The 13,553-nt window shown below is 49.8% G+C and overlaps 1 protein-coding gene across 5 annotated transcripts in view; it reads left to right on the forward strand.

Moving 5' to 3' along the window:
* Positions 1 to 13,553, forward strand: part of PPP2R5D (protein phosphatase 2 regulatory subunit B'delta) — a 28,170-nt gene that overhangs the window by 13,396 nt on the left and 1,221 nt on the right. The window contains exons 3-15 of one of the 5 annotated variants that reach the window (XM_025381807.1): positions 8,827 to 9,060; positions 9,292 to 9,491; positions 9,577 to 9,687; positions 9,796 to 9,888; positions 10,329 to 10,459; positions 10,593 to 10,652; positions 10,759 to 10,867; positions 11,085 to 11,138; positions 11,452 to 11,622; positions 11,720 to 11,847; positions 12,898 to 12,999; positions 13,094 to 13,166; positions 13,313 to 13,429. In XM_025381807.1, the coding sequence (XP_025237592.1) occupies positions 9,423 to 9,491; positions 9,577 to 9,687; positions 9,796 to 9,888; positions 10,329 to 10,459; positions 10,593 to 10,652; positions 10,759 to 10,867; positions 11,085 to 11,138; positions 11,452 to 11,622; positions 11,720 to 11,847; positions 12,898 to 12,999; positions 13,094 to 13,166; positions 13,313 to 13,429 (1,218 nt within the window). In that variant the 5' untranslated portion in view covers positions 8,827 to 9,060; positions 9,292 to 9,422. The remainder of the gene's footprint in view (positions 1 to 8,826; positions 9,061 to 9,291; positions 9,492 to 9,576; positions 9,688 to 9,795; positions 9,889 to 10,328; positions 10,460 to 10,592; positions 10,653 to 10,758; positions 10,868 to 11,084; positions 11,139 to 11,451; positions 11,623 to 11,719; positions 11,848 to 12,897; positions 13,000 to 13,093; positions 13,167 to 13,312; positions 13,430 to 13,553) is intronic. The other 4 variants (XM_025381802.1, XM_025381804.1, XM_025381803.1 and 1 more) reach the window with 4 other exon arrangements.

A 13,553-nucleotide genomic window follows, 5' to 3' on the forward strand; every position in this document is an offset into this window, starting at 1 on the left:
AAGTGATCTGCTGCCTTGGCCTCCCAAAGTGCTGGGATTACAGATGTGAGCCACCATGCCGGGCCCCTGTCTCTTTATTTATATTTGAATATTTGGGTTTAAATTTTTTTTTTTTTTTGAGATTTTTTTTTTTGGGGGGATTACAGACTTGAGTCACTGTGCCCAGCCTGGGTTTAAATTATTAATGGCAGCTGTGTTCAGAATAGGCTGGACCAGGATAGGATCGGAGTAGGCACGTTTAGTTGGAATTTTCTGAGTATGAGTGTGGTGTGGAAATTCACAGTGCCACTTGATTGCTGGAGGCCTGAATCTAGGAAGACTTCTTGGAGTATGGATCCTGTTGAGAGTTTGGAAGTGAAAGCAGTAGTACTTCAGGCAGAAGAGATGGCCTCTATGGAGTCGTAGAAGTGAGGGCCAGATATGGTGGCTCACACCTGTAATCCCAGCACTTTGGGAGGCTGAGGTAGGTGGATTGCTTGAGCTCCAGAGTTTGAGACCAGCCTGGGCAACGTGGTGAAACCCAGTCTCTACAAAAACTACAAAAAATAGGGCTAGGCACAGTGGTTCACGCCTGTAATCCCAGCACTTTGGGAGGCTGAGGTAGGCAGATCACTTGAGGTCAGGAGTTCGAGACCAACCTGGCCAACATGGTGAAACCCTGTCTCTACTGAAAATACAAAAATTAGCCAGGCATGGTGGTGCACGCCTGTAATTCCAGCTACTCAGGAGGCTCAGGCAGGTGAATTGTTTGAGCCTGGGAGGCGGAGGTTGCAGTGAGCCGAGATCGCACCACTGCATTCCAGCCTGGGTGACAGAGCGAGACCCTTTCTGAAATGAGATGAGATGAGATGAGATGAGATGAGATGAAATGAAATAATGAAATGAAAAGAAAAGAAAATAGTCCCACAAGTGAAACTGGGCAGGACAAAGTAGCGAGTGGAGGATAGATTGGCCAAGTTGCCTTTGGTCAGTGTCCACCCCTGCTTTGATGGCTGCAGAAGCTTCTCAGGAGACTCACTTGCCTTCTACCTCCAACCCAAGTGAATGGAGAAGTTAGAGGCTGGAGCTTCTAGGAGAAATGGTTGAATGCCCATGAGTAGGTGACATATCGCCCACCTCCCTCTGACATGCATGTTTCCTAGTGAAGGGTGAATAGACAGCGGTTACCTCATCGGGGCTTGGCAGCCAGGGGCTTTGCTGGCAGGAGCAGCTGTCTCTCAGATGCTTCTTGTGTCTGGATCTTGGGAGCCAATGGTCCTCATAAACCAGGGCAGCTCAGTGGGGTAGGGGGCAGGGCAGAGTAAGCCCACTCAGCTGCTCTCCAGCTGCTCTCCAGCCACTCCAACCACTCCAGCCTTCAATAATGCAATACTAGTGTAGAAAAGACCTTAGATATCAGCTCATTGGGTGGGTTTTGTTTCGTTTGTTTTGTTTTGTTTTGTTTTGTTTTGTTTTGTTTCTGAGATGGAGTCTTATTCTGTTGCCCAGGCTGGACTGCAGTGGTGCGATCTCAGCTCACTGCAATCTCTGTCTCCCAGGTTCAAGTGATTCTCCCACCTCAGTCTCCTGAGTAGCTGGGATTACAGGCCCCCACCATCATGCCTGGCTAATTTTTTGTATTTTTAGTAGAGATAGGGTTTTGCCATGTTGGCCAGGCTGGTCTCCTGACCTCAGGTGATCTGCCCGCCTCAGCCTCCCAAAGAGCTGGGATTGCAGGCATGAGCCACCATGCCCGGCCACTGGTGGGGCATAAAACCCTCTGTTCTCTCTAACCTTTACCGGAATAATGGTTGGGAAACCACTGATCTAGTCCTGCCACCTCTTTTTTTTTTGAGATGGAGTCTTGCTCTGTCGCCCAGGGTAGAGTGCAGTGGCGTGATCTCGGCTCACTGCAACCTCCGCCTCCCACGTTCAAATGATTCTCCTGCCTCAGCCTCCTGAATAGCTGGGATTATGGGTGCCTGCTACCGCACCCAGCTAATTTTTGTATTTTTAGTAGAGATGGGGTTTCACCATGTTGGCCAGGCTGGTCTCAAACTCCTGACCTCGTGATCTAGCCACCTTGGCCTCCCAAAGTGCTGGGATTATAGGTGTGAGCCACCGCGTCTGGCCACCTTTTTTTTTTTTTTTTTTTTTTGACATAGGGTCTTGCTCTGAATCCCAGGCTGCAGTGCAGTAGTGTGATTTTGGCTCACTGCATCCTCTGCCTCCCGGGTTCAAGCAATTCTCCCATCTCAGTCTCCTGAGTAGCTGGGGCTACAGGTGTGCACCACCACACCCGGTAATTGTTTTTTTTTGCATTTTTAGTAGAGTCAGAGTTTCACCATGTTGGTCAGGCTGGTCTTGAACTCCTGACCTCAGGTGATCCACCTGCCTTGGCCTCCCAAAGTGCTAGTATTACAGACATGAGCCACCGTGCCTGGCTATCTTCTTGTTAGCAGGAAAAATTGAGGCCTTCCTTTTCCCTTTCTGGGAAGAATGCCTTTCTCTAGCTGCCTCCTCAGTGTGAGGTTTGTGGAAGTGCAGGGTGTCTGCATCTTACCTGGAAGGATGGAGTCTTGTCGTCAGGTTGGCACTGAGCCCCTCACCCTAGTATCACTAATGTTTCTCCCTCCATACTCTGCTCCTAATGCTGTATAGCACCCTGTTCTGAGGATTCCTGAGTTGGGGCAGGAGAGGAAGAGCCTGTGGGGAGGAGCCTGGGCAGGAACTGAAAGCTTTGGCTCCTGGTCAACCAACCAACCAAACCTTCATTCAATTCCTATTAGGTGTCAGTGCTGGGGGCACCCACAGGTGTACAAACAGGGTCCTGGCTTTCAAAGGACTTGCCATCTAGTTAGGGGAATGACATATGAAGAGATTAAGATGTGTCACTAGGGGGTGAGCAGTCACAGAGCCAATGGAACAGACAAGTGGTATCAAAAGGAGGGGATGATACCCAAGGGCTGGAAAGATCTGAGAAGACTTTTTGGAAGAAGGTGGGACTTAAACGGAGTCTTGGAAGATGCAGTGATTTTCTAGGTCCCCCATTTTCTTTCTTTTCTTTTTTTTTTTTTTGAGACAGAATTTCACTCTTGTTACCCAGGGTGGAGTGTAATGGCGCGATCTTGGCTCACTGCTAAGATCAAGCAATTCTCCTGCCTCAGCCTCCTGAGTAGCTGGGATTACAGGCATGCACCACCTCACCCGGCTAACTTTGTATTTTTAGTTGAGATGGGGTTTCTGCATGTTGGTCAGGCTGGTCTTGAACTCCCAACCTCAGGTGATCCGCCTGCTTTAGCCTCACAAAGTGCTGGGATTGCAAGCATGAGCCGCTGTGCCCAGCCGGGGTTCCCCATTTTTAAACAAGGAGGATAATGGACTCAACGGAACATTTGAGTTGTGCTAGCATAGGAAGGAGATTCCAGGCTGCATTCCTAAAACCTGGGTATGGGAAATAATAGTAATAGTAGTGGTGGTAGTAGAAGGTACCTCTTATAAAATGCTTCTTTAGGTCCAGGCACGGTGGCTCACACCTGTAATCCCAGCACTTTGGGAGGCCGAGGAGGGCAGATCACGAGGTCAGGAGATCGAGATCAGCCTCGTTAACATGGTGAAACTCCGTCTCTACTAAAAATACGAAAAAAAATTAGCCGGGCGTGGTGGCGTGCGCCTGTAATCCCAGCTACTCCAGAGGCTGAGGCAGGATAATTGCTTGAACCCGGGAGGCAGAGGTTGCAGTGAGCCGAGATTGTGCCATTGCACTCTCTAGCCTGGGCAACAGAGCCAGACTCTGTCTCAAAAAAAAAAAAAAAAAAAAAAAAGTGCTTCTTCAGTGCCAGGAACTGTTCATCTCTATCCTTACTATAGTGCTATAAGGTAGGTACGGTTGTCATCCTATTTTATAGATGAGAAAACTGAGGCACAGGCTCTCTGGATATTACTCAGCTAATAAGTGGCAGAGTGAGGATTGAACCCAGGCAGGCAGTCTGGCCCAAGCTGTTATTGAGCACCAAGCTCCACAGATAAGGGTTTGGTTGGTTTTTGGTTTTTTTTTTATTCAGAGTCTCACCCTGCCACCCAGGCTGGGGTGCAGTGGTGTGATCTCAACTCACTGCATCCTCTGCCTCCCGAGTTCAAGCGATTCTCCTGCCCCAGCCTCCCGAGTAGCTGAGATTACAGGCATGTGCCACCACGCCCAGCTAATTTTTTGTATCTTTAGTAGAGACAGGGTTTCATCATGTTGGCCAGGCTGATCTCAAACTCCTGACCTCGTATTCCGCCCGCCTCTGCCTCTCAAATGCTGGGATTACAGATGTGAGCCCCGCGCCCGGCCTAGTTGTTCTTAAGGCAGGGAAATGAAGGCCCGAAGCAGGGGAGAGTCTGGATACACACCAAATGCTGGCCCCCAACCTGCTTTTCTCCTACTACCACTCTCCCCCACCCTAAGGTGTGACTCATCTGCCATATGTAGAAAGGGAGACCGAAGACTCCAGATGCCTTGCCATGTCCAACACACGGGACCCACAGGCTGGACCCAGTGCTCCTCTCCTGTTCTCTCATCCCTAGATAGGTGACAAGTCCATATCATTGTTTTTATAAAAAATTCAGAGGATGCAGTTAATAACATTTCTGTCTTCCTCTCTTCCCCCATCCCAGAGGATTTCAAGTTCTTCTATTAGGCCAAGAGGTCACCTTTCCCCCCTATGGTGAAGGCACGCAGCTGGACATGGCCTCTGCCTGGTCCTATTATAGTCTCTGGTTGGGGGCAAGAGCTGTCCTGTGGCTTAGCTTCTCTCCTCTCCCAACAGGGGGCTGCCTGGACAGTCCAGGAGTACCTGTAGGCAGACAGCCCTGCAAATACCTATGTTTAGAATTCTGAAAATGGACTTCATGGGGCTGTAACACCTGTGTCTGGGAGCTGTACCTTTAAAAAGGGATAGCTTTTAGGCTAGGCACGGTGGCTCACACCTGTAATCCCAACACTTTGGGAGGCCGAGGCAGGTGGATTAGTTGAGGTCAGGAATTCAAGACCAGCCTGGCCAACATGGAGAAACCCCATCTCTACAAAAAATACAAAAAGTAGTTGGCATGGTTGCGGGTGCCTATAATCCCAGCTACTCGGGAGACTAAGACAGGATAATCACGTGAACCTTGGAGGTGCAGGTTGCAGTGAGCCAACATTGTGCCATTGCACTCCAGCCTGGATGACACAGTGAGACTCCATCTCAAAAATAAATAAATACATAAAATAAAAAGGATAGCTTTTAAAAATTAGCTGCATTTCTCCCATTATAAAAGCAGTATCATAGTACACAATGGAAGTAAGGCAGAAAAAAAGCAGTGTCAACTTGTAGAAAATTTAGAAATGCGTAGGCCGGGCGCGGTGGCTCAAGCCTGTAATCCCAGCACTTTGGGAGGCCGAGGCGGGCGGATCACAAGGTCAGGAGATCGAGACCATCCTGGCTAACACGGTGAAACGCCGTCTCTACTAAAAAAAAAAAAAACACAAAAAAGTAGCCGGGCGAGGTGGCGGGCGCCTGTAGTCCCAGCTACTCGGGAGGCTGAGCCAGGAGAATGGCGTAAACCCAGGAGGCGGAGCTTGCAGTGAGCTAAGATCGCGCCACTGCACTCCAGCCTGGGGGACAGAGCAAGACTCCGTCTCAAAAAAAAAAAAAAAAAAAAAAAGAAAATTTAGAAATGCAGAAGTAATCTAATTCTACTACAGGAGATAGTCATTAACACAGTGGTGGACTTGGGCTTGTTCTTACCTTTTCTGAACCTCGATTTTGGTTCTGTGCATGTGTTTTAATGTGAGCTCATTTTGCGTATCTAGTTTTGTACTGTATTTATTTTTTGATGTATTTATTTATTTATTTTTTGATACGGAGTCTCGCTGTCTCCCAGGCTGGAGTGCAGTGGCGTGATCTCAGCTCACTGCAAGCTCCGCCTCTGAGGTTCATGCCACTCTCCTGCCTCAGCCTCCCGAGTAGCTGGGACTACAGGCGCCCGCCACCACGCCCGGCTAATTTTTTGTATTTTTAGTAGAGACAGGCTTTCACCATGTTAGCCAGGATGGTCTCGATCTCCTGACCTGGTGATCTGCCTGCCTCAGCCTCCCAAAGTGCTGGGATTACAGGCGTGAGCCACTGCACCTGGCCTATGTATTTATTTTTTGAAGACAGAGTCTCACTCTGTCACCCAGGCTGGAGCTGGAGTGCAGTGGCGTGAGCTCAGCTCACTGCAACATCCGCCTCCTGGGTTCAAGCAATTCTCTTGCCTCAGGCTTAAGCTGGGTCTACAGGCACCCACCGCCACGCCCGCCTAATTTTTTGTACTTTAATAGAGATGGGGTTTCACTGTGTTGCCCAGGCTGGTCTCAAACTCCTGAGGTCAGGCAATCCACCTGCCTTGGCCTCCCAAAGTGCTGGGATTACAGGCGTTAGCCACCGCGCCCGGCCTCGTACTGTCATTATTTAAGTTAGCATAGGAAGCAATTTTCTGTCATTGTGTAGTTTTAGACCTTTTGTTTTATTTCCAAATTTTATAAGTATGAGAACACATACATTGTTCAGAAAGTCAGATAGTACTACTATTGGGGTTGGAATGCAACTCTTAGCTCTTTCCTCATTAGATTCCTTTAGATTTTCACATTACATTATTTTCCTACTTTAGATTCCTTTAGATTTTCACATTAGATTATTTTCCTACTTTTTTTTTTTTGAGATTTAGACATTATCTTTTGACTTTCTACCATGGAAAATAAGTCCTCATCATTCTTATGCCTTTCTGCAGACATTTCCCTTCCTCCAAAAATACCACCATTTTGGGCAAATTACTATGAATATGAAAATATTTTTTTTTTTTTTTTTTTGAGACGGAGTCTCGCTCTGTCGCCCAGGCTGCAGTGCAGTGGCGCGATCTCGGCTCACTGCAAGCTCCACCTCCCGGGTTCACGCCATTCTCCCGCCTCAGCCTCCGAGTAGCTGGGACTACAGGCGCCCGCCACCACGCCCGGCTAGTTTTTTGTATTTTTAGTAGAGACGGGGTTTCACCATGTTAGCCAGGATGGTCTCGATCTCCTGACCTCGTGATCCACCCGCCTCGGCCTCCCAAAGTACTGGGATTACAGGCTTGAGCCACCGCGCCCGGCCGAAAATATTTTTTACAATGAAACTATGTATTACATAGTTTTTTCTTTTCTTTCTTTCTTTTTTTTTTTTTTGGAGACAGAGTCTCACTCACTCTGTCACCCAGGCTGGAGTAAAATGGCGCAATCTTGGCTCACTGCAACCTCCACCCGCCAGGTTCAAGCAATTCTCCTGTCTCAGCCTCCCGAGTAGCTGGGATTACAGGCACCCGCCACCGCACTGGCTAATTTTGTATTTTTAGTAAGAGATAGGGTTTCACCTTGTTGGCCTGGCTGGTCTGGAACTCCTGACCTCAAGTGATACACCCACCTTGGCCACCCAAAGTGCTGGGATTACAGGCGTAAGCCACTGCACCTGGCCCATAGTTTTCATAAATATAATATTAACTCCTGATATTACATTTGTTCATTTTCTGTTATAAATGAGGTTGTTAAAAGTATTTGTGCACAAAGCTTTTTTTTTTTTTGGCCTGGCTCCTTCTGCCTCCTCCAAAGCTTTTTTTCTTTTTTAAATTTATGATTTTTATTAAGCTAAATTTCTAATAGTAAAGTACTAAGACATGGGAATGAATTTCTTTCTTTTACCTGTTTAAATTTGAAAATTTTTATTTTTAGAGACAGGGTGTTGTTTTGTTGTTCAGGCTGGAGTGCAGTTGGTGCGATCATAGCTCACAGCAGACTTGAACTCCGGGGGGCAAAAGGGATCCTCCAACCTTGAGTGGCTGGAACTGCAGGCATGTGCCACCACACCTGGCTAATTTAAAAACATTTTTTGTAGAGATGGGGTCTTGCTATGTTGCTCAGGCTGTTTTCAAACTTCTGGCTTCAAGTGATCCTCCTGCCTTGGCTTCCCAAAGTGTTGGGATTACAGGCGTGAGCCACCATGCCTGGCCTTTCTTTTACTTTTTTTTTTTTTTTTTTTTTGAGACGAAGTCTCGCTCTTGTCACCCAGCCCGGAGTGCAATGGCATGATCTCAGCTCACTACAACCTCCACCTCCCGGGTTCAAGCGATTCTCCTGCCTCAGCCTCCCGAGTAGCTGGGATTGCAGGCGCCTGCCACCACGCCCCGCTAAGTTTTGTATTTTTAGTAGAGACGGGGTTTCAACATGTTGGCCAGGCTGGTCTTGAACTCCTGACCTCAGGTGATCCACCCGCCTTGGCCTCCCAAAGTGCTGGGATTACAGGTGTGAGCCACCGCACCTGTGATTGAAGACTGTCACACATTCAGTAAAGGATCTTAAGTATACTGCTCAATAAATTTTAGGTATGTATCTGCCATGCACGACTTTGCAGGTCCAGTCAAGATGCAGGATGTTTACATTACTCAGAAGGCTCCTCATGTCTCTTCTTATTCCTCATGTGTCTTCTTAGCAATACCCACCCCGTTTCCCCTGGCAACATAATCACTTATCTGACTTCTGTCACCATCAATCCATCAGTTAGCTTTACCTGTTCATGAACTGGAATGAACGTTTTGAAGGCTCTTGATGCACAGGCAGTGAGCATCTCTTTGGGAGATGTGACTTCTTGACTGCTCCCTGCCAGGGCTACAGCACAGTTATCTCTGTAACCCTGGCCTTAGCTCCTTCAGGACAGGAGACAGCTGCTCACTGCCCAGGCCTGTGCAGGCATAAACGGACTGGGGGATGGCTAGGCCCAGGGTGGGAGGCATATCTTGGGAAGTAGATTTCAACAGGTGACTTGTTTGACCAGGCCCAGCCGCAGCCCCAGCCCCAGCCCCAGCCCCAAGCCCAGTCTCAGCCACCATCGTCCAACAAGCGTCCCAGCAATAGCACGCCGCCCCCGACGCAGCTCAGCAAAATCAAGTACTCAGGGGGGCCCCAGATTGTCAAGAAGGAGCGACGGCAGAGCTCCTCCCGCTTCAACCTCAGCAAGAATCGAGAGCTGCAGAAGCTTCCTGCCCTGAAAGGTACTTCGCAACTGGTCACAGGGGTTGTTGTACCAGGTCTAGGGGGCATTGGGAGTTGGTGGAATGGAAGTTTTGGGGTATTTGGGGGGGAAGGGAGTTCCAGAGAATGTGGGAAGGGGGTGCCAGGGAGCAGGATGGTGGCAGGGTGGGTTAAGGGAAAGCCCTTGAAGGCAAGCAGGGCATCGCAGTGAAGGACTACAGAGGAGAACCTGACTGCTGGGGCCCCCACAGATTCGCCAACCCAGGAGCGGGAGGAGCTGTTTATCCAGAAGCTACGCCAGTGCTGTGTCCTCTTTGACTTCGTGTCAGACCCACTCAGTGACCTCAAATTCAAGGAGGTGAAGCGGGCAGGACTCAACGAGATGGTGGAGTACATCACCCATAGCCGTGATGTTGTCACTGAGGCCATTTACCCTGAGGCTGTCACCATGGTGGGCACAGGGAAAGGACACAGGGGGAACTGGCGGGGGGCTCTGGAGAAGCCCAGGTGGAGCTCTAACTGACCCTACCCCTCAGTTTTCAGTGAACCTCTTCCGGACGCTGCCACCTTCATCGAATCCCACAGGGGCTGAGTTTGACCCAGAAGAAGATGAGCCCACCCTGGAAGCTGCTTGGCCACATCTCCAGGTACCAGGGCAAGGGGGGCAGGTTGGCCCTGGCTGCAGGGAGTGGGGCAGTTGGAGGCCTGCAAGTCCTTGGGAACATCCCCTTAGTGGTGTGCCTTTTCCCCTATAGCTCGTGTATGAGTTCTTCTTACGTTTCCTTGAGTCTCCTGATTTCCAGCCAAACATAGCCAAGAAGTACATCGACCAGAAGTTTGTACTTGCTGTGAGTCCCTGAGTTCCTGTCCTTGCCTTCTCTTTCCATTCCATGCCCCACTCATCTGTCTCCCAGTGGCTCTTCCCCCTTATGCTGAATATATTGGGTTTCATCCATGTCTGGTATGAGGAGGCTATAAAGGGTTAAAAAACAAACAAACAAAGAAACAAACAAAAAACCCTACTCTAGCCTTAAGAAACTAACAGCATAATGGTAGGAAACAAAAGCAACAGAGTACCTCTCTCCAGTCAATATGAAGGCATCACTTTGGAAGTCTCAGTACAAATACAATAGAATCAGCAATACAATAGAATCACTCTGCTTTCTAAGACTTGCTGGCCCCCATTCCAGGGGACCTCTGCACTTCCCCTGGCAGGACCTATGTCACCGGGGCCCCACCTTCCCTGGCTGCTGCCTCACTGGCTGCTTTCCCTCCCTCATGCCCCTAGCTCCTAGACCTATTTGACAGTGAGGATCCTCGAGAGCGGGACTTCCTCAAGACCATTTTGCACCGCATCTATGGCAAGTTTTTGGGGCTCCGGGCTTATATCCGTAGGCAGATCAACCACATCTTCTACAGGTGAGGCCAGGAGCCCAGGCTTAGGAGCAAAGCATTCTGCTACTGAGGTGGGGTGGGAGCAGGGAGGTGGGGGGACTGTACAGAATGCTGGTGGGACATCAGGGGTTGTCAAGAGCCATTTTTCTTCCCTCAGGTTCATCTATGAGACGGAGCATCACAACGGGATTGCTGAGCTCCTGGAGATCCTGGGCAGGTGAGAGGCTGGGTGAGGGCACAGATGCCTGAAAAAGGTTGGGAGGATTGGTGCACTGAACTTGGATCTGACCCTTTGGTCCTAACAAATGTCCCTTAATTCCTAGCATCATCAATGGCTTTGCCCTGCCCCTTAAAGAAGAGCACAAGATGTTCCTCATCCGTGTCCTGCTTCCCCTTCACAAGGTCAAGTCCCTGAGTGTCTACCACCCTCAGGTGAGCTGCCTTCCTCTTGATAATGTCCAACTCAGGCAGCAGAGGAAAGAGTGGGCAGGAAGGTGTTCCAGCTGGGATAGGGGGAGCATAGGGAGCAGGGGGGATAATTCCTTCCCTCCACCTCCCCTTCCCTTCTGGGATCTTGCTTCTATCACTGATTTCTCTGAGAACTTCTAGGACCTACACCTCACCTCCTTTCTACCTCACACTTTTGCAGCTGGCATACTGTGTGGTACAATTCCTGGAGAAGGAGAGCAGTCTGACTGAGCCGGTAATTCCCCTTCCTGGCCCCAAGGCCCACCTCTTACTGTCGTCAGCATCACTTGCCAGTCTGTACCTACTGGGGGTGCCATAAGGGGGTGCTCAGGAGGGCTGTGACCTGACTGGTAACATGGTTTCCTCTCTGAAGGGGAAGCGAAACCTATATACACCTAGGAAACAGATCTAAGGCAAAGAAAAGGGCAGCTGGCTGAGATTACCCAAACTGTGCCCACCAGGGTGGGGGAGAGAGCAGGTAGGAAAACTTTCTGGAGACCTAGGCAGGTGCAAAGAATTTTCATCCCCATGCCCTCCTTGTCTCCCAGGTAATTGTGGGACTTCTCAAGTTTTGGCCTAAGACCCACAGCCCCAAGGAGGTGATGTTCTTGAATGAGCTGGAGGAGATTCTGGACGTCATTGAACCTTCCGAGTTCAGCAAAGTGATGGAACCCCTCTTCCGCCAGCTGGCCAAGTGTGTCTCTAGCCCCCATTTCCAGGTGAGACTCCAACCCAGCACATCCCAACCCCTGCCAGAAACTGAGAAGGTCTTGAGTGAAACGGGCAGCACCCACCGAGTCCGCCTCTTTCCACCAGGTGGCAGAGCGTGCTCTCTATTACTGGAACAATGAGTACATCATGAGCCTGATAAGTGACAATGCTGCCCGAGTCCTCCCCATCATGTTCCCTGCACTCTACAGGAACTCCAAGAGCCACTGGAACAAGTAAGGCGCTGGGGTGGGGCTGGGTGGTGGGGATCCAGTTTGGGAAACTTTGAGGGTATGGAAGAACTAAAGAGCCAGGGGTCTCACCTGGTCACCCAGCAAGTGGGGCTGATGTCCCCTACATATTGATAGGACCTTGAGGGGCTGACTGGAGCAAAAAAAAGCCTGCGTACCAAGATCTCTGTGATACCAAACAGCAGGGCAGCAGCCTGTGTTATACCACTCCTTGGGGTCAGCTATTCTGCAGGTCCTATCACAGCTTTGGAGATGTAATTCTATGCAGTGAGAAGCTGATGTGACCCTCTTTGAGAGTCTGTGTAAAGAATCCCAGGGTTTTAGGCCAGGCACGGTGGCTCACGCCTGTAATCCCAGCACTTTGGGAGGCTGGCGAGGCGGGTGGATCACGAGGTCAGGAGTTTCAGACCAGCCTGCCCAACATAGTGAAACTCCCATCTCTACTAAAAATACAAAAATTAGCTGGACGTAGTGGCAGATGCCTGTAGTCCTAGTTACTTGGGAGACTGAGGCAAGAGAATCACTTGAACCTGGGAGGTGGAGGTTGCAGTGAGCCAAGATCATGCCATTGCACTCCAGCCTGGGCAACAGAGTGAGACTCCGTCTTAAAAAAAAAAAAAAAAAGAAACTCTCAGGGTTTTGAAAAGACTTTTCTGCTAAAAGCAAGCACACTGTGGTGCAGATGCAGTCCGTCATGCTGCATCTACATGCCCATCATGCTGCTGGGAGGCCATTAGTGTGGGTTAGAGAGTGGGAAAGGATGGGAGGTAGGCAGGGGTGGGGGAAGGATGGGGTGAAGAGCATGGGGTGAGGGAAGGATGGACACGTGGACCAATATTTGTGAAGACCATGAAATGCCAGTCTCAAACCAGGTGATTTGGCCAGAGCTCTCTTCTGATACTGCATAGAGGTTTGTGTACTGGACAGAGTAAATGACAAAGCTCTTAGCAGAGATACTCCTGTGAGAGAACAAATTGAGTTCCTCGCACTAAGGGCAGGCTCTGGCCTCCTACTCATCTTTCTTCCTGGTGGTAGGACAATCCATGGACTGATCTACAATGCCCTGAAGCTGTTTATGGAAATGAATCAGAAGCTGTTTGATGACTGCACACAACAATACAAGGCAGAGAAGCAGAAGTGAGTATCTCTCTCCCCGGGAGACTTTCATCTTCTACCACCAGCTCACTGTGTTTCTCTCAAGCCCAAACCCAATCCTACTTTTGCTCCTCAGGGGCCGGTTCCGAATGAAGGAAAGGGAAGAGATGTGGCAAAAAATTGAGGAGCTGGCCCGGCTTAATCCCCAGGTGAGGTTTTCCTGCCACTGCTGTGAACCGAGGGGTCAGCCCATCTTGAGCTGGGGGAGAGTTTGTTAGGGGAGGAATATGGGGCACACAGGCCTCCAAGCCTCTGAAGTGGCTCTCACCACTTGTCCATGTCTCCCCTCACTCAGTATCCCATGTTCCGAGCTCCTCCACCACTGCCCCCTGTGTATTCGATGGAGACAGAGACCCCCACAGCTGAGGACATCCAGCTTCTGAAGAGGACTGTGGAGACTGAGGCTGTGCAGGTGGGACGGCAATGTAGCGGGGTGGAGCAGAAATAATAGTTCTGGAAGGGAGAGGAGACGGAAACAGCACAGCCAAGGAATAAGGGGAGGAAACAATAGAATTCACTGGGAATTGGTCACCGTT

This window comes from Theropithecus gelada, chromosome 4 (assembly GCF_003255815.1).
Source record: "Theropithecus gelada isolate Dixy chromosome 4, Tgel_1.0, whole genome shotgun sequence".
NCBI classification, from domain to species: domain Eukaryota; kingdom Metazoa; phylum Chordata; class Mammalia; order Primates; family Cercopithecidae; genus Theropithecus; species Theropithecus gelada.